This window comes from Neovison vison, chromosome 1 (genome assembly GCF_020171115.1).
Source record: "Neovison vison isolate M4711 chromosome 1, ASM_NN_V1, whole genome shotgun sequence".
Taxonomy (NCBI): Eukaryota; Metazoa; Chordata; class Mammalia; order Carnivora; family Mustelidae; genus Neogale; species Neogale vison.
This window is the reverse complement of record NC_058091.1, coordinates 91827468-91853606: the sequence shown is the minus strand read 5'-3', so window position 1 is coordinate 91853606 and position 26139 is coordinate 91827468. Positions and strand designations below refer to the sequence as shown.

At 43.2% G+C, this 26139-nt stretch overlaps 1 protein-coding gene across 5 annotated transcripts in view; it reads right to left on the bottom strand.

Annotated features, from left to right (window-relative positions):
- RUNX2 (RUNX family transcription factor 2) overlaps positions 1 to 25649 on the bottom strand; it is a 227023-nt gene extending 201374 nt beyond the window's left edge. For all 5 annotated transcript variants that reach the window (XM_044251978.1, XM_044252005.1, XM_044251985.1 and 2 more), the window contains exons 1-3: positions 24337 to 25649; positions 15434 to 15590; positions 9442 to 9546 (exon numbers count right to left, since the gene is read on the bottom strand). In XM_044251978.1, coding sequence (XP_044107913.1) covers positions 9442 to 9546; positions 15434 to 15590; positions 24337 to 24705 — 631 coding nt within the window. In that variant the 5' untranslated portion in view covers positions 24706 to 25649. The remainder of the gene's footprint in view (positions 1 to 9441; positions 9547 to 15433; positions 15591 to 24336) is intronic.
- Positions 25650 to 26139: the final 490 nt, after the last annotated feature.

Here is a 26139-nt window from a genome sequence, read left to right as displayed (position 1 = left end):
AGAGAGAGGATGGGCCCACACTCACATAACTTTTATTAGGGCATACTATTACTAAGGTTTTATTTATTACTAATCATTGTTAATCTATTGCTGTACCCAATTTATAAATTAAACTTTACCCTAGGTAGATACGTATAGGAAAAAAATTAAAAATGAAAAAAAAAGTATCTATAGTGTTCCGTACTTTTCATGATTCCAGGCAGCCACCGGGGGTCTTGGAATATATCCTCCATGGGTAAGAGGGGGCACCAAGAGCAGACAGACTCTCAGTGGGGTGCCCTGCATATCACAGCAGCCAGTCTGCATAAATGTTGTCATTTATGTTGTTATGTGTTGTCAGTAAACACTGAGTTTACCACTAACAGGTTCTCATGAAGGAACCACGAAGGGCTCTGTATCATGAAAAAGGAAACTGAATCCAGAAGGAAGAACTGAGGTGCAGGAAGGAACGGTGAGCAAACAAACTGATAAACGTACAGCTTAAACACTGAGGACAACTAATCTGGGGAGGATAAAATGAGGATAAAAAATATCAGACAACTGAGGAGAAGAGAGGAAGTGACGGCAGTTTAAAGTATGCCAAAGTTCTTATTATATTATCCGAGAGGCAGGCAGAGATCATGGTTAATTTTATTAAGACAAACATATGGGTTAAAACAGTGAGGATAACTACCAAAAGAAACAGATAAATTAAATGGTAAATGGTAAATTTCGAACCAATAGAGGAGGAAAGCCAGCACGTACCTGGAACAAAACTGAATGAGGAAACATTTTGTAAATGGGAAATACTTGCAAGAGGAGGAAATATGGAAATATAAAAACCAAAACTCACACCTTAACATAGTAGAGTCCTGCACTTGTTCAGAGCAGCCAGAGCTGAGAAGCGTCGGAAATCCACACTGCAAGTGCAGACCTGCAGCAAGTCTACAAGGGTGCAAGTCGGTAGTAACCACCTCTGAGGCCGGGGGAGGCCCTGCCTGTCCCCTTGAGTCACTGTTTACTTTCTGGGGCCCACGACTTCATGAACCACTCTCCCTTTACTTCCCAAAACCTGCTCCCAAAACAGGATTCCAGATCCCTTCTACTGACTTACTATGAATTTAAGTCCAAGTTACCGTCTCTGGACGTGAACTTGAACACGAACTTGAGCCTTAGACATGAACTTGAAAAAGTGCTCTAATCTATTAGCAGATAGATTTTAGTCACCGGGACATAATGGCAGAGACATTGGGGGAGAAACAGGGGACCCTTCCTTTGCTACTAAAGAACAAAACCCCAAGTACAGTCTCCTACTTGAACTGTTGTGTATGACCTTGAATTTAGACCTAACTAGATTTTATGCCCTCTCAATTTCCCAAAGTTACTTGAAAAACATGAGCAATGATTTTCCACACCCGCCTAGATTAAGGCTTTGGAAACTTTACCTCTGGACTATGGGTGGGCTTTCACGGACATAATCCACACATCCTACAAATATGCTAAGTAGGGATGAGTATGAACCGAAACAGTCTAAACAGCAACACAGTCTTTTTCCTCTGTTCTCTTTAAGTACACTATTCTCCTCTGGTCCAGTCCTCCTTGAAAAAAATGTTACAGCACAAACAAAACAGAAGTAAGGTAGTTCAGTGATCTATCGGGCATTTTCTTCCTTGGGAAAGAAAAAAGGTTTTTTGTTTTTTTTTTTATCAATTACTAATTGATTACTCAATACAGCCAAAAAAATATTTGTTTCTCTCTCTCTCTCTCACACACACACACACACACACACATCCCTAACACTGTTTTAAGAATGAATGATTTCTGACTTGCACCAAAACACAAAGTCCGGATACATCGGATCGAGGATAGGTGTGTTTCTCAGACACATATCACTTGAAAACCTGCCAGACTATTCAGTAAATCTATCAACTGGAACACATGCATGTGGAAGACGTGATCTTGCTGTGAGAGCCTCAGCTCCTTGTGAACACAAGTCCTGTACAAGGAGGAAGCCCCGTGAGAGCTGGGAAGCCGGGGGAAAGTGCAGAAGAGGGACATGAGCGTGTTTTAATGGCTGTGATAATTTGCCATGAAAGGACGCGAGAGCCAGAGCTCCTTGCTGCAGCCTGCCATGTGCTGCTGAAGTCAATTACTGCCATGCAGTCTGCTCGCGAAGGAATGTGTAAACAGGCCATATATCCTTGCATCAGTTCCACAGAACGTTGCACAACACAAAATGCCTCTCGATGTGTCATTTCCTTCTTGGCCATCTTCCCAGCTCCTGACAGTCAGTCAACAAAAAAAAGGACTGAAAGAGATTTAAAATTGCTCTTCTCAAGAGCACATTCCACCCACCACCAGACATGACCTCTACCAGCCCTTCTGACTGCCCCTCTGCCCCATCCTTCTTCAAGAAAGGGAAAAAGGGAACACTTTTTTGAGTATTTTTACCTGTTCTTATTCCCTACAGTCAAAGATTTTTCAACAATGCTTTATACACTAGTGATGGGACTGATTAATATTAATGACAATCCAACCACGCTTATGGTTGCTGACTTGTCAATATCAAAGTATGGCATTTACGTGTAATTTCCATTCCTTGGGCACTTCAGAGACAGTGAAGAATCAGGGAAATTCTGCAAGGCAAGAAGTAACCAGCTTTTCTACTAATGCTTTGCACTGAGGACTAAAATCCAGGCCTGTGGCATCAGGGGGTTGGTACGGGAACTAGCAAGATTTTCCCAAATTATCTGCACCGAGAGGAAGATGATGAATCCAAGAACTGAAGTCCAGAGGTGTCTGATGGCCTTAAAAACATTCTTCTGCTAGCCCTCCATCCAACACATTTTACATTCTCCCCGCCTTTCCCATGTGGCCAAGCTCTACATAAGCATCCACCATCTATAAATAAGCAGAGGGCATGGGCCAACCACCATAAAAAAAAAAAAAAAAAAAAAAGTCTACTCTTTCACCCAACTGGGATGAAGAGTAGCAGAGGATAAAGGTGAGCTGCCACTGACATCAACTGGAATGAGGAAGAGAAAAGGCCAAGCCCTCCACACCCTCACCCTTCCCGGGGCTGGCAAACAGGCCCAGGTAGAACAGAATTAGAGAAAAATGAAATGACGGCAGTCCCAGACCACCCTTATATGTTTCAGCCTGTTACCTTAAGTTCTTAAGGTAAAATTTCTGCAGCTGGAAGTGCCTTAAGAAGGTGGAATAATAGAACAGTGTCTGAAGAATTATAAATGTGTGATGCCCAGGTGAGAAGGCGCAAGCAGGAAAAGAAACCGGTTTGGCTGAGGACCTCAGCCTGATGAGCTGAGCAAGCCCAGGGGGGTTCAGGCAGTCCGAGGAATAAAAACATCACCTTGCACTTCCAGACTAAGGGCCAGTCCCTACTCCCATCAAAATGCAGCCAAGCAGGGGCACTCCAAGGTGGCTCAGCTAAGCATCTGACTCTTGATCTTGGCTGAGGTCGTGATCTCAGGTCATGATCTCAGGGTCCTGGTTTGAGTCTCGAGATGAGCTCTGCACTCAAGGCCAAGTCCGCCTGGGACCCTCCCCCTTCCCCTCTGCCCCTCCCGCTGCTGATACGTATGCTCCTGCACGCCCTCTCACGTGCGTGCGCGCTCTCTCTCTCTCTCAAATAAGCAAATAAATATTTTTTTCTTAAAAATGCAGCCAAGCAGGGCAGTGTTGCAGGAAAGGAATTCAGTCAACACGAAAGAAGAGGCCGAGCTTTTTCTTTCTCCTACAGAGTCAGGACAGGTAGCTAGCTGGTCCACAGTGAACAGCAGTGTCCCAGACATAAGTACACAGATGACAGCTTTGGTCATCTGTGACCAGAGCAGCTGTGATTTACTTCCCTAGGGCACAGCACGCAAAAACTGTTAGACATCCACTCACGTGTGTTAGGTTATCAGGTTCACAGATGTGTTGGCAAGTGAAACCTTCCAAAGCTGGGCGATAGAAACTATAAAACCTCCAGGCTCATCCAACTGAGGAGTCATAAAATACTTCCGCCTCAGACTGGCTGTGTTGCCAGGCCAGGCTAATAACCTCCTTCTGTTCAAACAGCAAATGTTCTTCTCTCATTCAAGTATTGATCTGGTGCACCTTGATTTGACCTGCTAATACCAAGCACCCCAAGGTAACACTCACCCTTAATTCACCAGATAATTACCAAATATCTTCAATTCGAAAGGAAGTTACTAGAATTAAAACTTGGGAGTCACCTTGCAGAATTTTTTTTTTTTTTTTTGAAGAAAATGGGGTGGGTGGGAAAGTAGGGTAAAGCCTTTGTGATTTTGATGGTTGGGTTCTTAAATGGAACTTGGCAGGAAAGAATGTCTCTGCGATTGTGAATTAATATAACTAGAGGGCCTGGGTTGGAGACTCAGTTCTCTCCTTAAAACTGGTAAGAAGAGGACAGGACTTGAACTACTTCCTCCCTTGATAAAAAGACATCACAGAACCATGCCCAAGCCTGATGCCTAGCCTGGTTTTTCCTGCCCAGCTGTTTCTGCTGCACACATCCTATAAACTTTGGACAGAAAACCTTGCAGAACTTTAAACATCCTCCAAATTAGAAAGTTGCGAGATCTTTCAGAAGAGGATACCTCAAAAATATCATTGTGTCCCATGGCAACAATGACACTTGCCATCTAAACACTTAAGGAGGTTGATGGAATTGCTGAGTCGATGAACCAGTGTCCCCATCACTCATCTTTATGGGTTTTCTCCCCTTCAATCAAGACTGAACTGTATCTTGCTTTAACCAACAGTATATGAAGGAAGTAACTCCATGACAGTTCTGAGTCTTAAAAGCCAGAAGAAGGCCTAAAAGCTCCCACTCTTGTACCTTTGGGAGTCCTGACCTGCCATGGAAGAAGTCAGACTGTGCTGGAGAGACTGGATGGAGAGACCATGTGGAGGGGGAAAGACTCTAGAACCACAGAGAGAGGGAGAAAGGCCCAGCTGTCCCATCGTTCCAGCCAAGCCCAGCCTTGTCACCATCCCGCCAAGGCAGCAGACGTAAGAACGCACCCATCATGGATGTTCCAGCACCAGCCGCCATCTTCCTGCAGTCAATGAAAGACCCCAGGCAAACCTGCAGAAAACCCATCCAGATGAACCCCGGGCAGCCCACCGAATCCTGAAGAATTATAAATTGGTTGCTGTTTGAAGCCATGATGTTTTGGGATGGTATGTTATTCAGCAATAGATAATTGAAAAAACAGCAAGAGAATTAAAAGGATCCTAACTGTGTAGGGCAATTTATTTTTTCCATCCTCTGCATGGCCGGTAATACCTTTACCATCAGCCGGCCTCCCTAACTCAGAACCACAACTCCGACTTTGGGAAGTTTTCACCTTCCTGTAGAAATTCTCTCGGAAGGCAGTGGGACGTCCCACTTGGACAGCAGTGGGAACCAAGGGCACATACGGAACAAAGGATCCTAATAGAAACTGATGTTTGAAAGAGTCAGGCATCTGAACACATTACCGTAGCTGCCGCTGCTCCACTGACTTCTTCTGCTGGCGAACATACGGCAGTCATTCTAGCTCACTTGCCAGCAGAAGGTCAAAACGCCTTGCCTAAACACGGGACTTACAAATTTGGGATCTTAGGTATGATGTCATGTCTTAAAATGATAAGCTGGCAGAGAAAACAAATGGCATTTTGTAAAGATGTGCACCGTTTTCATGTTTACGCTACTTAAGATGAAGGTTCTAATAAGTCATCGGCTATGTTCCTTTCAAGGGAAGTTTTATAACTGAGATGAATCACAACTGCAGAAGATCAAAGTGAAAAAACATCAATGATGCCATGGGGTACTTTTTAATCTTGTAATGAGTGATGATCATGTGTTCTTATGAAGTTCGTCCAACTGCCAACGCCAGATGTGTATATTAAGGACAGAAATTGTTTGTGATCTGACAGCACCGGTTCAGCTGCCAGAGACAGAGAACACACAAGGATGAAACCTCTCTGATTTTTGAGTGAAAAGCAAGTCTTGGCAGATGTGCTGATAAGCAGAGCCTCAGAGGGGGGCACTAGAGCCATTGTATCCTCTTTCGGACTTCTCTTGGCTGCCAACAAATTGTGTGTATCATCGTCTCTGCATAGCTGTCCCCAGGCAGCAGGACTACCTGCTCAAGGCACAGTTTATAACACTTATTAGTGTCATTTACTAATGAGCAGAAATTAGTAAAACCGTCTGCAAGAAAAAAAAATAAGTAACACACAAGGGAGCAGAGTCTAGATGGTATCTATTTCCTGGAAGCATACAAGAAGCAAAACTCTACAGCAAACTCCTCTGATGCTGAAGGGAATTGATGCAGTAACAACTCAGACTTAATGAGCACTTACTACATGACAGTCGCTGTGTTACATATTTTATGGACGTTACATCATTTAACATCTTGACAGCAACCAATGAGGAAAATACCATCGTTAGTCTCACTCTAACAGATGAGGAAGTTGAGGAAACAAAAGTCAGGTGACTGGTCTACCACCATACAACTAACGGGTCAGTCACTGGTGGAGCTGGGATTTCAATCCAGACAGTCAGACACCAAAGCCATACCCTTAATCACTATGTGAGACTGAATAAAGACCCAGCCAGTTGACCCAGAACTTGTCCTTGTCCAAATAGCTAATCTACCAAAAGTAGCTTTTTCAATATATATTCTGATCTCTGGAGGAAGCAGTAAAATTCCATTAATGGGAATCAATGTTATAATATCCTCAACTCCATCAAACCATTACAATAATAAACAGATGGATACTATTTCTAGGACAACTACCATTTGAGGAATTATAATTTCACTGGAGGGACGGCTCAGGCAATTGCATTGTCTTTTTCTCTCTCCCATCAGGAAAGCCTTTTTCTAAAGCCCTACTCTGTCAAGGGTTAATAACATAAGCCAGTTTGAAATCTAAAGCAAGGGTTAGTAAATTGCAACTTGTATGCCAGACCAGACCCACCATCTGTTCTTGCAAATAAAGATTTATTGAAATACAAACCCCAGCCATTCATTTATGTATTGGCTGAGGTCAATTGAGCTATGTTGCCGGAGTTGAGTCCTTGTGACAGAGAAGATATAGCCCACAAAGCAGAAGTTATTTCCTATTTGGCACTTCACAGAAAAAGTTTGCCAATCCACATTCTGGAGGAATCTCCATTTAACATTATATATGCACAGTCATTCCAAATCCTATTAGAGTTGAAGAAAATGGAAAATGCTGGGCATTTTTCACACCTGGGATGTGAAAATTTAAAGAATAATACCGGTAAGAGTGCTATGCTCTCCATGCCCAGGATGGCCAAGAGCAGAGCAGAAGGCAATAATCCCATATAGAAACTCAAGGTTATAGGATTAAGATGTTGCTGATACCATATCCATCCTTGTGTGCAGGCACTGAGTTTGGTACACCCCCTCATGATGTCATCATGACAACACATTGTCACATATATTTCTGGTCCTTGAAAAATGTTATTACTCAGTGGTCTGCCACTCACAATCTGCATCTGCTCCCCCTCCCACCCTTGGCACCCAGAGCCCAAACTCGGGTCACATATACACCATCTGCCCCTCTATCCTGGACCCTCCTCGCTTTCAGAGCACTTCTCTGCCTTTACAGGACAGCAAGCCTATCAGCCAATTAATTCTGCCAATAACCTCTTGGGAATGAGGAAATGGTATCCTCACCTGAGAGAAGTGACTTTCCCAAAGCTACCCCGTTTCCTCACCCTTCTGTTGCCCCTTTCAGAACAGGGCTGCACCCACCCACCTTTCCCTATTTCCTCTCACAACCATCACTCTTGAGTGTATGGACACATACACAAACAGAGGTGTGCACATACACACACACACACACACACACACACACACACACACAATAATGGTTTTTCCAAGAAGTGAGAAGAGCTGCTGAGATCAGCAGGAAACATCTTTAAAAGATAAGTATTAGAAGTGTTAAAAGACTACTGTCCTACTTTACACAAGACTGAAATGGATGTCCCTGCCTTTTCAGGAACTCAAGGGCTAATTAGATAACATGTGGCTTCCATCACAAGGCATCTTCCTCTGAATATGGCAGTCCAGGAACTTCAGCCCAAGCTCCACACCAGACCAGACAGTCCTGCTCTGTTCTAGTCACCTGCACTGCATAACCACTGGCTCTTATGACCAGAGACTCAGGGTGACCAGAGACACACTGCCTAACAGAACATTCTCAACCTGAATGGAGCCTGCACTGACCCAACACTGTGAGCCTAGAAGAAGGCATACACATGAAAGGAGGAGAAAAGAAAAACTTCAAAGACTGGCTTTTGAGGCAGGAAACCTCCCTAGTTCAGACAAGCGGTGAGCCTTGGTGAAGAGAGCGGCAAGAGGAACTGAAGGCACCCTATGCTCCTGCTGCTAAATGATATGCTACTTGAGGAGGGGGAAAAAATCAGTCCTTTTCTCTCACTTTTAGGGGAAGATAGGTCATTCTCACTGTCCAGGCAGGTGTATCCTTGTGTAACAAATATTTCTGCCAGCTGTACCTCCACCACAAACCAAATTAAACTCTCTAAACCCAATGGCTGGGACTCCCATGTACTCACTCATCAAAGGCAGAGTTCAATGTTTCCATTGGCACATTAGTTTTCATGTCATATATATCAGATAATCTTTAATCCCTAAATGCAGTTAAATGCTGCTGTACCAAGTTTGATCAAATCGGTTTTGGGGGTGGGACTGGGGAGAAAACCTGTCTCTATTTAGATTTGGGAGGAAAATGCATATTGGCCCAAATGGGTTATGTATTCTTCTTAAATGAATGCCCGATCAACCTGGATGTCCAGACAGACAAACGCACCAAGGCGGATTTAGACGTGGTTTGACTCTATCTGTTAAAAGAAACTATCTATAACAATTACCAGAACATGACCAAACAACAGTGTTGTAACAATCAAGCAAGTTATCATTTGCAAATAAATTCTTTGTAATTAAGCAGTGTGCTCTTTATAAAGGGAACTGAGTGGGCGAGCTAAAAAGTTAAAACACATTCTTAGACCATGGGAAACACACACAAATGCTTTTTGACTAAGCTCAAGATTTTTCAGTCTGCTGTTTTTCTCCTCAGATCTCATGGGTCTGCTGTCTAGTGTGTACAGCACATGAGAAGAATGTCTTAGCCCACACCTACAGTGACTGAGTAATTCTCCACTCATGTCCCCCAAGTTAGGTAAGCCTTAGCAATTCTGTAGCAAAGTTGACCAGTGTAATTTGATCTTCTACTAACTGTGAACTTCTGCTAACTGCCCCTCAGTCCAAATACAAGCAGAGAGCATACTTGGCAAAGAAACCGTTTACATGAAAGTAGTCCTAATGCTCAGGGACACATTCCTCATAGGGTCCCCCACACACCCTGTTTACCGTTTCCAACAGGAAGGCGAGTACTTACTTCTGGGTTCCCGGGGTCCATCCACTGTAACTTTAATAGCTCTGTGATAGGTGGCTACTTGGGGAGGGTTTGTGAAGACAGTTATGGTCAAGGTGAAACTCTTGCCTGCAGATGTAAAAGGGGAAAATCCACAGTGAATATAAAAAGACAGCACGAGGGATAACAGAACAGCATAGACGTCCAGATTGCACTCGAGCATGTCTGAGGAGGTAATGAAACAAAAGCAAAAGACGGGGCTCTTTATTCTCAATGAGAAAGCCTCCGATGGCCACTTTGGGGAAGGATTAAACTGAGTATCCAGACCATCTTCACTGCAGTGCTCTACAAGAGGGCTCCGACTCCCAAAAAAAAAAAAAAAAACTGCAGCTCAGTAGCAAGGAGTGGTAATGAAAACAAAAACGCTGGCCCACTTGAGGAAGATTCTCTTCCTTCCAGTCCTCTCCAACAACATCAGGAACACATCCAAACACAGACAATTTTAGAAGTCTTTATTTAGGATTAGGTCATGACCCCATGAGAGAACAATAGTAAATCACTGTTGATTATGTTATTTACTTCACATGGCTTTAGCATTTCATTTATTTAACTGCACTACAATAAGAAGATGAAAGAGGAAGGTTCTTATGGGAATCATTTTAACAGGAGCCGGTGTCTCCTGTCCTGCCTTAATGTGCCTGTGGTATGATGATTTCATCATTACTGGAACAGAGCTTTTCTCCTCCCTGCCCACCCCTGCCCGAACATACAACCTTGCTGTTAAATCCTGAACTAACTCCCTGACAGTGACTTCTTCGCTCCATGTACACAACGTCTCCCAACGTAAGTGAGAATTGCTGCTTTTAGCTGAGGGTGTGCTTCATTGAAACACGACATCTGATGTTTCAGATTAATGAGGAAAGGTGATGAATAGAGGTGGGGGAAAGAAGACAGGGAGAAGTCTGGGAGCAGACTCGGATGTCTGCCTTCTCCAGAAGAAGATCCCAGACCCTGCTACCCAGACTCACTGACAGTTGTAATCAGTTAGATTTGCAACGGTTAGTCATGTCAGATAGTCAAAACTGCAAACTGTTACAAGACAGGAAAAGGTGGGCGTGAAACAGTGACTCAATAAAACCTTCGTGGCAATCGCGGGCCAGAGTGTGCACTTGGCCTGCTCCCGTCCCAGACCTTGAAACAGCTCGTATTGTTTTGCTTTGTTTTTTTGGTCAGAGACTGTTTTTTCCCTTTACTGAAAGCTTGAGGGTATTAAATCAAAACGCGAATCTTAAACAATATGTAGCAATGCAGAGTTTAAGGCAATCTTCTCAAAGCTTAATGTGGAACAGGTTCTACACGAGGCTTAATGTAGAACAGGTCTTTGGCTGTCAAATCTAGTGAATGGGTTTTCTTTTCAACCCCGACCATAGAAGTTCCTAAAATATGTTTAAGACACACATCATTTGTTACTCAGTATATATAGTTTTAAGTCTCTTTGGCTATACTTTTCCATGGCCAGTATCAAATAAAAAAAAAAAAAAGAAAAAGAAAGAAAGAAAAGGAAAAAGAAAAAAAAAAGACGATGCAAGTGGGGGGAGGGGAGCAGAGAGGGAGAGATGAATACTGACTAGAAAACTACTAACTGTCAACCACTTCACACATATCTCATCTAGTCCTCTCCAGTTAGCTTCATCACCTGCAGTTCACAAATGAGGAAACTAAAGCCCAGAGAGGCTTAGTAAGTCAACCACACAACTAATAAGAGGAAAAAATCAGGGTCTGAACCCAGGTCTTCCAGGCCTTAAAGAGAGTGCTGTTCTTTTAAACTCTGTCAGAGAAAATTTTTAAAAATTAACAGATCATTTATTTCTACATGCGTCCCCATCAGCTCTATAAGACCAAGAAGCAGTAGATATAAATCCACTAGCATAATATCTCGCCAGGAGGAGGAAAGCATCTATTTTTAAAGTGTCACTGATAGATCATATTTCATCCATTATAGACTGAATGTTACATGGGTTTAAAGAAATGCAATTGTCTGGTTAGGAACCAGAGGATTTATTATAAACATTAGGGCTAACTGGAAGAAAAAGGCAGCTGGCAATCTGAACTAGTTACAGAAAACTCCCAAGTGTACAGAATGGGAGATCAGAAAGCTGAAGAGGAAGCCACCAGATCTAGATAGAGACCTCGAAACAATGTAGAGACCTCGGGGAGTGAATGGGCTGAACCCCTAGACTGAAAGGTAAGTGAGATTAAACCATACAAGACGCCATTCTGGGTCAGATCAGTGGTCTGTGAGCCAGGACTGAACTTCCACAAGGCTGGTTAGCAAGGCAGCTGTCATCCTTGGCACAGATCTTAACAAAGCAAGGATGTATATATCTTACTTGTCCTTAAATAAGTCTAAATGACCTGCTAGTGTTATTCAGACTCATGAACTTATCGAAACCGGTTCTGAGAATACTTCTATTTGAGGCTTTCATATCTTCGTTCAGATATTAAAAGTCATCAATGCTTCTCCCAAATTCAAACACCTTGTGTAAGAACAAAAGCCAATATAAAATTTACCCTGTAAGTATAAAGCACCTACATGTTCAAAGTAGAACCAGTAAAAATTCCTTTTTAAAAGAGGTGGGTTTGGGGGAGAGGAAACCAATCCTTGAAGTATGACTGCAATCTTCTAAAATCAAATCCTGAAGATCAAGATGTACTTTGACAACTAAAATAAAAATTAAGGAGGTTCTCTCTACCTCTTACTGCCCCTTCAGGAGGAACATGAACATAGTGTTCAAGAAACTTCCAGAAACTACTACCCAACTGAGTAATTGGTTTTTCATCTCACAAATAACAATGCATCTCCTAAGTCAAATGTTTATTTGAGTACTCATGATTTACTTAAATTTTGCTTAAAAATTAAAAAAAAAAACCCTTTTTCTAAATTCCATTGTTTACTCCTTTGCAGAAGTGATAAAAATGCTGACTTCTACCGAGGGAGCTAGCTAGCTAGCACTAATGACAACTAATTATATCTTCCTTGGCTTCAGCTAGTTCCAAAATATGTCCTGGAGTCATATATTCTCCGAGATAAATACAGTCACTGAAAGACAATTCTATCCTAACTCGAGAGGCTATCAGGGACAGGTGATAGGATAAAACTACAAGCAAGGATTGTATCTTGGAGTGATACAGTACCGAGCTCTGTACACTGTAGTTGCTTCAAACTGCTTGTAGACCACAAGCAGCATGTTTGATGTAGAAGTGTGGACACACAGCAAGAAAACTTAAGGACCAAATATTTCTGCTGAAATAGCAAACAAATACTTCTGTTTAAAATGCAAAGGAGGAAAAAAAAAGGGGGGGGAACAACAAAAAAAAGGTAAGCCACTCCTAACTTGATGCATGTTTCACAGATGCGCTACTTTTAATTCAAAGCATTTTCAAAAGTCATCAGTTAACCCATAATGACAAAGTAAGTAGTGAAATAACTCCTTTATATATCTAAAACTGTTTTTCTACTTCTGAGAATTTATCTCTCTACCACTGAAAAGAAAAAGTGTTAACATTTAAGAAATTTGGTATTCTTTATTTTTTCATGCTACTCAAAATAGAAAATTGTAAATAGCTGGGGGGGGGGTGGAATACAATGGTGGCAACATGATGATCCAGACTTCATCATTTAAGAGAAATGTAGAAGTGTAAAAATCAGAGAGGAAGCTGGAAGGAGTTTGTTTTGTTTTGTTTTGTTTTTAGAAAGCAGGTCAAGTACATAGGCAGGTTAAAGAGTTTCCTGCCACTGAAAAACTGACCTTTTTTCTTTTTTTTCCCCCCCAAAGAATGGTATCTCTTATCAGTGTTCTCTCTCCTTTCGTCCTCTTCATTTCAGCTTGATATTACTGCTTCCTTTCATATAACATTAATGTCATGATATAAAAATCTATTATTAGCGATAAATCAATTTTTCTTTCTCTCTCCACCCACTCCCCCCCCCGCCCCCAATCTAAGTCTCGAAGACAAGTCTGGACCAATTTCTCCATCCTGCCTCTGGCAGCAGACTGTAGCATTTCAGATCCTCCACCAAGTCCCGGCTGCTTCAAAGGAAAAATCCTACTTTCTTCAGTTAAGATCATAAGAAATATAGGGGGAGGGGGTCAGCTCTGTTTGGACATAATTACACTTCATCAAAAGAAGCTTTCTTCATCTTCCATGCGTGAAAAGTCTGCAAGCAGTTAAGTCTGTCTTTTTTTTTTTTTTAAATATAAAAATTGCTATTTGGGAAACCAGCCAAAACTCAGAAAGCCAATATAGTAAAACAGTGCACACCCTTTGTTTCTCTTTGAAGTTTCTTAAATAAATATGTTGAGGGTTTACAAAGTACACTATCACTTTGCCATAGTTTCTACTCAAATTGATCAGAGAAAAGTTATGCAGCATCTATATAATACAAAAGCAAGGTAAATGGAAACACTAGCTTGACTCTGTAAGGTAGTGTCCAGACTTCTAAATACTGAAATTCATTACTCCAATTAAAAACAAAATTAATTTCACATAAGGAAAAAGATACAGTTCAGAGCATGCAGGTAAATCATCCTGTTCAAATATTTCTTGATTTCTACTAGAAAAGAGAGAAACTTTCATTGTACTGTGGACCTGCACCAATAACAGAAAAAAAAAAAAAAAAAAAAAAGAATGCACACACTTCACACCTAATCAGTCAACAGTGAGATAGGATGTGTCTTTTTTCCTTTTAATGAAAGTAAACTAAATCTGATGCAGAGATAACCCCTTTAGTTTTGAGTCTACCAGAGGCTCTGAGCCTCATTTTATTTCAAACAACCTTTCAGTGACAGTATCTCATTAGCATGCATCATTTTTTTTAAGTTAAAAAGTACAGCTTCTTGGCCCTGTTCCTAGAAAGTAAACTAAAACTACTCATCGGAAACAGCCTTGCTTGAATTTCCCTTATCAAGTTTTTACAATGGTAATAATATGACATCTGATCCAAACTAAAGAGCAATTATGGGACATGGTTTAAAAATTGATGCTTCTCATTTCCTAATTCGAACCTGGGTAGAAGTCATTCCATAGGTCATTCTAATGTATTTCACCTCCATCCTAAAGTGGTCTATTTTCTCTCTTCTTATCGAGACACTTAAAATGGAAATAGTAGATTCAATAAATGCATAAATGAGCATCATACTTCTTGTGAAGGACCATTACAAGTCTCTCTACAGGAAAGTAAATAAAAGCCAAAATATCAGTTTCCTTGGAGACTTTTTTTTTAAAAAAAACATTAAACCCCTTTATGAAACAGCTATGAAAACCCTAAAAGAAATTATTTTCTATTTTATGATCTTTTTAAGGACTCCCAATATTTGAAGATAGATGCAGGAGGGGGAGACCCTCAAATAATGTGGAAATTATTTAGAATCTTAATCACTCATCTGTCTAGACCACTCTATATAGTCACTGTAACATAGGGAACACATCATTCCCCAATTCAAATAAGAAGCCTTCTGTAAAAAACTATGACTTTTTAAAACAGATTCTTATTACAAGAGTAAGTTAAATCATACTGAGGTAACCTATGTGCTAAGTGAAGAACGTTATACTGGCTGTCCTTGCAGCAACTTAGGGCAAAATTGATATTATCAGGAAATTGATCCAATGCTTTCCTTTTTCTTTCCTCGTTGCCACTCAATTTACTCAGTTATTTGGCTCCTCATAATTCAGAACTTGAACTTCCAACTGTTCTCTCCACCTTATGTGCTCACGCCCAGTGAAATTAGGGACTAGTTCTTCTGAAAACAGTTTGAATTTTCAGTATCATAAAACAAATGAAAAAAGCCTGAGCACTCAGAATAACACTCAACTTCATCTGGACATATTTAAATAAAAGCTTAAGCAATTCTGTTCAGCGCAAGAAGGTGCTGATTTGTATACAGACTAGCCTACATTTCAACAGGAGATCCTGATGTGTTTATTCCACTATCAATATTAAAAACCAGAGACCTACCTCTTCCACTTCGGCCCACAAATCTCAGATCGTTGAACCTTGCTACTTGGTTTTTCATAACAGCAGAGGCATTTCGGAGCTCAGCAGAATAATTTTCATCGTTACCCGCCATGACAGTAACCACAGTCCCATCTGGTACCTCTCCGAGGGCTACCACCTACATAAAACAGGAAACACAGCAGCAATAAGGGCACATCAGAAAAGCTTAGACACTGAGAACATATTCCCATTGCAAATGATGTGTCTTATCAGGATTTAGTGCTCTAGCCCAGTCATGGCAGATAGGAAGGAAGCATCTGCATATGGGTCAGGATGCCACTTCAAACAGACCCATGTTTCAGGGTCCACCCATTTCAAAGGCAGGCAAGAGTTTCCTTCATTTGTTGTTGGACTCCTCGCAGAATACATGTACATTTTTATTAAATCCCCATGTTAGGTTGTCCATGGGAATTATGCCACAGAAGGAAGGCTGATGCCCCATCTGCAGATTGCATCGTACATATGAAGGCACCACCTGTCTGCAGCCTGGAGAGCCCCTGAGGTGTGGTCTCATCCAGATCACAGGCTGAAAAGAGAAAGTCTGGTCAGCTGCTCTATGGGAGAAGACATTGAGGTGAAATCTTAGAGTTACTGATGATATGGAAGCTTCAATAGGCTGTGGTATCCAACACTACATTTCATCTCCTAACTTTGGGCTACATATTCAGCTTTTAATCACACTGCAAATAATTTCTGAAGGCCCACCCTACTGTGGAATATAGACAAAGCTCTCGAGAAACTTAAAGTCTAGGTGCAGAATCAAGGATTAGAATGGGCTGAAAATGGTCACTGACCAATGAGTGGTAGAGATAAAAAAAAAATATATGTCCTTGGACAAACTGATTCTGTCTTGTCTCGTCCGCCATTTTGAAATGACACCACTGCCTCCTGAGTGTTCAACAGCTAACTGGCAGCAGATTAACTCAGTCAAGTAAGGATCCTGAGAATCTCTGAGGTCCACAAACATTTTCACTGCTCCAAGGTTAGGGGTCACACTTTTAACCGAGGTCAGCTGACCTGCAAATTGGTACCTCTCTTTCACAGGAAGGCTGGTAAGGGAATGTTGGTGTAGAGGCCACATGGTCACATAGACACACTATTCTTGATCCATTCTTGATCATATCATTTTTCTCAACTAACTTCCAGGATCTTCTTTTCAGATTTTTTCCATCTCTTCCTCATTCCACTTCCAGATACCCTTGTGGTGACTAAGTAATGGTTCCAGTGAGAGTAGCCCACTGCTCTCTGATAATGACACCCACGTGCTCTTGCCTCTCTGGCCAATAGCCCTCTGATCTTTCTTCTTCTATGCCTAGGGCTGCTCTCCCCTCTGTTGAGATTTCCACAAGGCAGACCTAAGCATCTGATTCCAGACTCCCAATACAATTTGTTCATACTCTCATTAAAGCAAGTTTTTATTGTGTGATAAAACCGACCTGTAACTATGCTTGAGGGCTGAGTTTTCCCCACTCATGACCCCCACCCCAGCCCTCCTCTACCACATACCCTCTGTTCCATGCAAGCAAACCACCAACCACACAAAAAAAACTTGTCAAAAAAAAAATTTTTTTTTTTGCCCTGGCTTTTCTCTTAGGCTGTTTCTCAATGCCATGCCTGCCTTAGCACTTTGTTGTTCAGCTCAAAATCCTATAGCCTTCCTTACAGAACACACTTCCCCAGAACCCCACTGTACTCAAATGATCCACATTTCCATGTACATATATTAGTGATCCATCTACTGCTTTCGACACACTAGTCCAAAGTTCTGAGACTTACTCCCAGGAGACTAGGTTATGTTAGATTGGCCTTCATTGACTTTGCTCACCACCACATGCCCATCGCCCAAACAGTACCTAGCACATAGTAAGTGTTGATAAATAATTTTGAAATAAATAGACAGAAGTGCTCCACAAAGAGCAACGCCTCCCACAGCCAATAGTCTGCAAGGGTACCAGCTAAAAGTCCAAGGAAGAGAACCTGTTAAAGGATGAGTCAGCATCCCTCCATAAGCAACATGTTCTTGCACCAAACTAGGTTTCTGACAACTTTTTCCAACCCAGAGAAGAAGGAATTGCCGACTACCCTATGGGTGACTCTATTCAACTTGAGAAGTCTCCCAGGGCAAGGGCAAATTCCAGGAGAACATGATTTTCTCCCTGCATACTTTATCTAGTGCTTCAAGGGGCTCCTGAATAGAGGTAATGTCCTACTCCTACTGGAGACAATATGCTTTTCAATTTTTCAAATTCACAAGGCTAAAAATGGGAACATCTGAAAACACTGAAATAATTCACGTTTGGCCAGTCTGCATCTGAAAGTCTGACCTCTTTTATATTCAGCATATTGTGCTTTAGCACCTGCCGTGCGGTTTTTGGTGTCAAAGTAAAGATGGAACCAGTAAGCATATTAATGAAGGCAGAGAAGTTTGCACTGCTCAGAAGAAAAGGAATGTACCAAAAATTAAGAGGCCCTTCTTTTTTCCCACCTCTTTTTTACATCTGCTATGATGTCACGCAAATAACTTCATCTCCAAGAACCACAGTTTTCCAATATAAATTGGAAATAATTTTTTTAAGTCTGTATAATGTAGAAGATACTGTAGAAGTAGAGTGTAATTACAATGATGTATTTTTTGTAAGATGAGGAGGCTAACTCTGGTTCTAAGTCCGCTGTGTGCTAAACACAGGCTTTAACTTATAAGCATCCTGAACGGGTTCAATTGAACATGTAATTCTTTACTTCATGTCTTGAGATGTTTTTTGGTGTTGCTGAGAGATAAAGGATGACTGCTGATGGGTTTCACTTCTGTCTGGCTAAATTTAAAAAGCACTGAAGAAATCTGTCCCAATATAAAGATTTTCAAGAGTTCTGGGACATTATTATTTTACTGCATATTTTTAACATAATGGATTTTTTTTTTTAGTTAGAAGAAAAGGAAAATTGATTCAATATGGGAAAATATGAAAGAAAAGATCCCTAAGAGTGAAACACACAAATCCACTTTTCTTTGCTTAAGCAACAGAATAATGACCATGTTAAATATTGGTATGCTTTACGTATTACACTTAATAACCAAACAAATAGGTAATCACAAATTGTGTGAGTCTTCTAGGAGGCTTAGAACTTGGCCTAAAAACGAAATGCTCACAGAATGTGGTGACAACTTTTCCTGTTATGGCTGAACTCTATTTTAATGGCTAAATATATTGAGTTTTTTTTCTACTATTCACTCTACCAAATCAAATGCCTAATGTTTTTCTGAGGAAAAGAAAAGAGAGAGAGAGTACTGTATTCGATTTTATATCAATCAAAAGTATAATTATATGTCAGAGGGTTTTAAAGAAAATAGATCTCTGAAGCTAAAAAGTTTCCCTTGGAGATTCTCAACTGTGTTTATCTAAAAGAAAACCAAAAGAATCAAGAAATTTTTACACATTTCATCTGTACCAAACCCAAGCAATGGAAAACAATTTAAGGGGTAGAGAGCACTCAAAAATCGTTCTTTTAACTAGTTAGGAGCAAGCACACATTAAAAGTTATTTCCATACTACCCAACACAAAAGTTCCGTTCTGCAAAGAACAGTTTGTGATGAAACCTGAACAATTACATTTCTAAGTGTTTTTAAAATATACAGTTTACTAATTCAAGAAACTTAAAGGAGAAGACGGAAGTAATTTTGTGTCCTAACATTTCAAAACAGAGAAAGAAATTCCTTTATTTAGCACACCTCAATAGAACTAGCATTTAAATCACATGATACATAGCTTGTACAGAATAAGGTAAAAGGATACTTAACCCTAGAAACTACTGAAATTTTGTATGAGATTCCTTATGACTAAATCTGTGAATTACTCTAAAAGAGCAGCAATACAGAATTAGCTCAGACCCTTAAAACTGTTTTTGTGGTCTTATTGTATGGAAATTAAAATTGCCTTTGACATTTCCGTGGACAGAAGTCTAATTTTAACCAGCCAATTACTCTTGCAGACCAATATCATTTAGCACATTGTACTTGCAGCAAAATTGAAATATAATTCTTTCTCAAGATAAAATCTGATCAAATCTTTATTTGGAATAAAAAGATGTAAGGGAGCAATTGTAAAAAGGGAAAATTGTATTCCTATGGTAGTTATCTAGAGATAACATCAAATAAACTATTAAAAAGTTTCACAAATGCTACAGTTAATTTAGGAAAACTCAAATTTAGGAAAACTCAACTGAATTGTAGAGAAAAAAATAAATGCAATATAAAATACCATTTTAAATTTTTAAAAATATATATCAAAGAATTAAGTTGATGGAAATTATTTCAGTGTAAGCCAGGAATTTACGTGCCATATATAAAGCTGGCTTAGATCATCTAACAATAGATGTTCTGAAATTTTGAAAAGAGACAAACAACAATGCCAAATGGGAGAATATAATGAAAGATATCTTAACCATATCTTTTTCCAAATAGAAGTTTTTCTTAAAATTTTTTAAATGTTTATTTTCCATCTAAAATTGTGTGTTTCAATTACCTTTTAAATATTCAAATATTTAAAAATTTAAAATATTTAAAAATCTAAAATTTTTAATTTTTATTGCACTTACAGGCATAACACAAAAATGTATCTGTCCTCACACAACCTGAAATCTACTGTGATTTACATAATTTTGCATAACAATTCATAGTAGATTCAATAAGGTTTTAATAGGTTCAATAATCTGTTTTTCTTTGTTGGGGTATAAATACATTCAAAAAGACAAAAACATAAAAACCTGATCATTACATACATTAGGAAAACACCGCTCACTAATGTCAAATATTTACTAGCTGCATACTTGTTTTGGAAGAGGAAAATGGCCAGTGATGTCAAAAAAATTATTTTCGAATAGAAATTGCTCCATCATTTTGAAACCCTACTCATGAGAAATACTGAAAGGTATCATCAAACATGCAGAATTAACTATGAGTAATAGATCGTATGTCTAAAAATGTGTTTTCTTTCTTTAACATTGCCAGAAAAACATTTGATACTGACAAATATAGAGTCCAGTGTTTTCTAACTTAAAACAGCACAATAGCCTTGCACCACTTTTAGTTTTAAAATATACATCTGGACTTAAAATTTCTGCATAGTGTCTCAGCTCAAAGCTATTTAAAGAGACTGAGTTATAAGCCCTGAACACCAGGATTCATGGTGGAAAGGCTGACAGACCTCTGACTCTAAGGGTGCTACTGGATGCCAGGCTGACATGTGTTCTCCCTATTTCTACCAGACCATTAACTAATGTAATGAATTTGCAAATTGCTTTTTGCTTTCTTTGTCACAAGAATTATCTAAGACAGAAAGGGCATGGGGATCCTCTAATAGTATCCCTTAACTATTTTAAGCTTTCTGTAAGATACACCTGAAAGAAATGTTAAAAATATTTATTTCCATTTCCTTGACACCTGGAAGGATGGAACACTACAAACCTGCAGAACTTTGTTAAAAATATAATACCAATAAACAACTTGGCATGTTTTAAAACATACTAGTTGATTTTGTGTTTTTACATGCTGAGTATAAACAAATTATAAGTATTCTTGTATAATCCCAAAACAAGATCAGATGAACAACACTAATACATTGCTTATGTCTTAAATATAATACACTGTCAATATCATCATGAAGCATTATTTTAAATTAACACATCAAAACACTACATATTAAACTCAATCTGTTGCTCTTCAATGCTGAGTTTAGGGTCACAGACATAAAATATGGGTCCAATAAATACTGTATTGATTTGAATCCCAGATTTCTCAACAATTAAGTTCTGTGTGTTTGTGTTTTTAAATATATTTACCCACATATTATCTACCCAACAACACTGTAACTTACTTTGTATATGGCTCTAAATATGATAGCCAAATTGTGGTCACCACTTCTAAAACTGAGACTTCTTCATATTATTTCTCTGCTGCATATGTATTTGATTATGTTACAAGGGTGTAGAAAGTCTACTGATCTCAGGCTTTTATCTCAAAAGAAAGGTAAAGAGAGATTGTTTTTACTAACATTCAGATGAAAACAATAAAACATGTTGTCAAAATCTAGATGTTCCACATCTCTACACATCTTTTTCAGCAGAGACAAAACTTAAATCCTGAGGGGATCTCAGCTATCACCATCTGTCTGAATTTTCTTAAATACAGGTATGGGAGTGGGAGGACACAGTGAATCAAGTCTTAAATTAACTCAATTTCTTTTTTAATTAATATGAATTAAAATACTTAATCTAATATGGCCATGTATAATCTATGGTTTTGTTCACTGGTTAAAAATAAAACTGCTCTGTAATTAACAATAAGGATGGTAAATAGCAAAGAAAACAATTTATTTTCAAAATAATTTTAAAAGGGTGGTAATGAGAAAACCTAGAGATAACCAAAATATCTGAGAACAGCTCAAACACACTGCATTCTATCTTTGCACCAAAAAGTTCATTTCTATCCAAAGTACCAAGACTCAAAATCAATTCAGCACCATAAATGAGGTGAATAGTTCAAGACAGTTCTACCTTAAACACGTCTAGCAGAGCAAACAGAATGTAGAACACCAAACATCTAAATGATATCTTTTAAAACGTAGGTACCTACCATTTTATTTTCATATATCCTGACTTGGAATGCCTGACATGGCATTTTATAGACAAAATATCTATTTGTATTTGCTGTTTTCATCCAGGCTTTTTGTTTGTTTGTTTGTGTTTTGAGGGTTGGGGGGGGTACAAATTTCCACTCTTCGCTTAAGGCCAATTAGAACATTCTGGGCCCAGGGACGATGAACGTCGTAAAAGATAGCTCTTGTGTGGAAATTCTAATTTCTAGAATTCGCATCCATTCTAAGCTTTTCGTATTTCAAGGAGGAAAACGTTAACCTACAAAATAGGTGGTTTATAAAAGGAGAAATGGGACGGTTAAAACACACGCGCGCACACACACACACTTCTTGAACCAACTGCAAAATGAAACCTGCCCCAGAATGCAACATCCCCTTTCCTGAACAATTCATTCTGATTTCTGTTCTGATACAAGACCCAGCTAGATAACCAGCTCTAATTGACCTGGACTCCTCTTTCTTTCCACCCCACCCACACACGGAATCTGAATTGGTGCGTGGGGTGGTGATGGGGGGGGGGGGTATTGTGATCCACAACTGGTAACTGCCAGTGGCCTGTAGGAGCTTGGCCCCGGGGTCCACAGTGCAGGAACTGGCAGGATTCCTCCCTCCTCCTCCTACTTCGCCAGGCCTTGCTTAGCCTGCTCTCCACAGATCCCAGAACCCAGAGGACCCAGGCCCACCTTTACCAGTTCAGAGGCCAGACAGGGCGGGAAGCGTCTTCCCGGGAACGTTCTTCTTCCTGTCTGGCTCACCGCCCCCTCCATCCCTGGAGTCTGGTCCCGGGAGTGTGGACTGCCCGGGAACCTGTTTCCCCATCAGCCCAGTGCCTCCTGAGCACTGGGGGCTCCCGGTCTACCCCTGACGAGGTCCGCCCGGGGAAATCTAGAACGCGCTGTGGAGACGCATCCGGCTACTGCGAGAGGCTCCAGACCCTGCACCCGCAACCTGCTGGGCCGCTGCTGCGGCTCCCGCCGACGACACCCGCCCTCCAACTAACGGGCCCGGCGGGCGAGCGGAGGAGGCCGCGGTGCGCTGGGAGCGCTCTTGGGCCTCGGGGGTCGCTCCTCCGCGCCCAGACCTCCGGCCGGAGCCTCCCATGACCTTTCAGAAGCAGGAGGGCCCTTAGGGACTCAAGTCCTTCACAAGTACCAATAAGAGAAATCCTCAAACTTTCACCTCCTTTTTCAAGGCGGGCGAGCCAAAGGCATTTCACAGGTTTCTCCTGTCCCTCCCAGGTGGGGTGAGGCGGGGAGCTGGGTCCCGGCTCCAAGAGGCGGCCCGAGCCCCCGCCCCCTCCACTAGCCACCTCCCGGCACTCGAGGGTCCAGCGCCCGGGGCTCCGGGGCTCCCCCGCCTCCGGGCGCGCAGCGACCCTGGCGGCCCCGCCTTCCTCCCGGTAACTGCAACAGGCGCAGGTCGGCTAGCCAAGCGGACGCCCCCGTGCTGTCTCCCCCTCACTCGCTCCCAGAGTCCCTAGGTTTGCCCGAGACCCTCTTGGACACGGGTCATGCGGCCCACGCTCCGCAGCCGGCACCCCGCGCCCCGCCCCGGACGCTAACGACCGGCGCCAGCACCCCACGAACACTGGCCCCCGAGCCCGAGCCCGGGAGGGGCCGGGGCCGCCGAGGTTCAGGCGGGTTAGAGAAGGGGGCGCCAAGCCGGGCAGAGGGGGACAGACTGGAGCGGAGAGAGTAGAAGAGCGCGCGGGACTCGGGGGAGGGGTGGCGCCGGCAGCCCGCGCTGCTGGGCGGGTGGGTATGCCCAGCCGGGCGAACGCGGGAGTCCCGGGGGAGAAGGCCGGGGCTCCTAACCCCGGGGGGATGGGGGCGGGGTGGAATAAGCCGGGATGGCGGCGCCCAGAGTGGGCACCGAGGGGCTTCTAGGGGGAGGGGAGACCGCTGAGAGGAGTGGGTTAGAACGCTGGTCGGGAGGCTTGAGGGGTAATGAAAGGATAAAGGGGTCAGGGACTGAGGCGGTTGGCTGCAGGCACAGGTGGGAGAGGGGATCTTCGCAGGGTCACCGCGTCCCGAGCCCGCCGAGGGATCCGGAGGAAGAGGGTCACTCGGGGAGGGGGGGGTGCTCGGGTCAGAGCCACCAAGGTAGGAGGCCCCAGAGGCTGTCGGGGCCCCGGCCCCCGCGGGCATGGAGACGCCGGCTGGCAGATACCGCGGAGCCCGGCCGGGGGCGGGGGGGCGGCCGCAGCTTCTTACCTTGAAGGCCACGGGCAGGGTCTTGTTGCAGCGCCAGTGCGAGGGCAGCACAGAGCACAGGAAGTTGGGGCTGTCGGTGCGGACCAGCTCGGCCGGGTGGTCAGCGATGATCTCCACCATGGTGCGGTTGTCGTGGGGCGGCCGCAACCGGGGCACCGCGGCCGCCGCTGCCGCCGCCGCCGCCGCTGCCGCCGCCGCCGCCTCCTGCTGCTGTTGCTGTTGCTGCTGCTGCTGCTGCTGCTGCTGTTGCTGCTGCTGCTGCTGTTGCGCAGCCACCACCGGGCTCACGTCGCTCATCTTGCCGGGCTGCAGGCTGCTGGAGGGAGGGCTGAAGCGCCGGCTGGTGCTCGGATCTACGGGAATACGCATCACAACAGCCACAAGTTAGCGAAGTGGCCGGGGGAGGGGGAGGAGGGTGGAAATGAGGGGCGAGGAGGAGGAAATTGGGGGGGTGGAGGCGAGACGGGGGGAAAGGGGATGGAGGTGATGGGGCCGAGGAGGTGAGAAATCAAGTTCGGTGAAGCCGACTGCCGGGAGGAGTCTGACGGGGGCCGGCGGTGACGATGCGGAGCAGTCGGGTTGGCGGGTTGGGAGACCCGAGAGGCACAGATCTTGCCGGAGCCTTTGGAACGCTGGCGGTGGCAGCAGAGAACCGGCGCGGAGATGTGTGTGTCCTGGGGTGGCAGGGGGCTTCAGTTCGCAGCTTGGAGTGGGGTCCCTTGGGGCACCGCGTCCTGGGTGCGCTGGCGCCCCCTCCCAGGTCGAGTCCCGCGATGGCTCCGAGTGGGTTCAGCAGTCCAGCCCTGCGGCCAGCATAGCCGCGCACTGCCCGCCACCGCCGCGCCGCGCGCTCAGCTAGCTACCCAGCTGCAGGCGTCCGCGCAGCCGCCCGCCCTCCCGCGCTGCTGCTGCCGCCGCCGCCGCTTTCTCCGCGGCGGCCTCCGCTCCCCCCGCGCCTGCCGCACGCTCAGATTCCTCCCGCGGCGACTGCCAGCCCGGCTCCCCGGCTCCGCTCCTTCCTTTCCTTTCTCCTCTTCTGGCCTTTTCACGGCCACCTCCTTGCATCCAGTCCCTCCTGCTTTTTGCAAAGCTTCCCTGACCCTCGCGCGTCGAGGTGCCAGGAGGTAAGTCGCGGGCAGCGGATCTCGGGGCAACGGCTCTCGAGCCTGCGAATCGCAGCCGCTGCCGCCGCCCGCCGGCCAAGAGCAGGAGCCCCCGGACGCAGCGCGCAGCTTCCGAAGCCGGAGAAGCGGCCCGGGTCGAGGGGAATCTCGCCTGATCGCGTCCTCTCGCTTCTCCCCCGACCCAGGACTAGGAACCCCCTCTTGGTCGCACGAGGTTGAAGCTGAGACGCCAGAGAGCCGCGCGCTGAACTGACTGTCGTTATTTTTCGTTGTAACTTCAGGAGAGGAGGAAGGAAAATTCTTGAGCGTCTGTGCTGACTTCTCGGCACTCTTCCCCCTTCCCCCACCCCACCCCCCACCTCTGCCGGAGCGGCTCCCAGGGAAAAAATGATTTTGCAGGGTTTGGGTGCTTTTTTGTCTTAAGTAACACAAAAAAATGGGGTGAAGGGGACACTTGCCAAATAGTTTTTAGAACCTTAAGTGGGTGGCTGGACACTTTTTCTATACTCAAACTTGTTCCTAGAGAACAAGGATGAGCTGCTGCTTTTCTTTCTTTCTTTTTTTTTTTTTTTTAAGGACTGGTAAACTGTCAGTTGGATGATTAAAATAAATTGCAAAAACCTTGCTGAGGAAAAACTCCAGCAGTTTTCCATGACTTTAAATCTTTTATTAAGTGTAT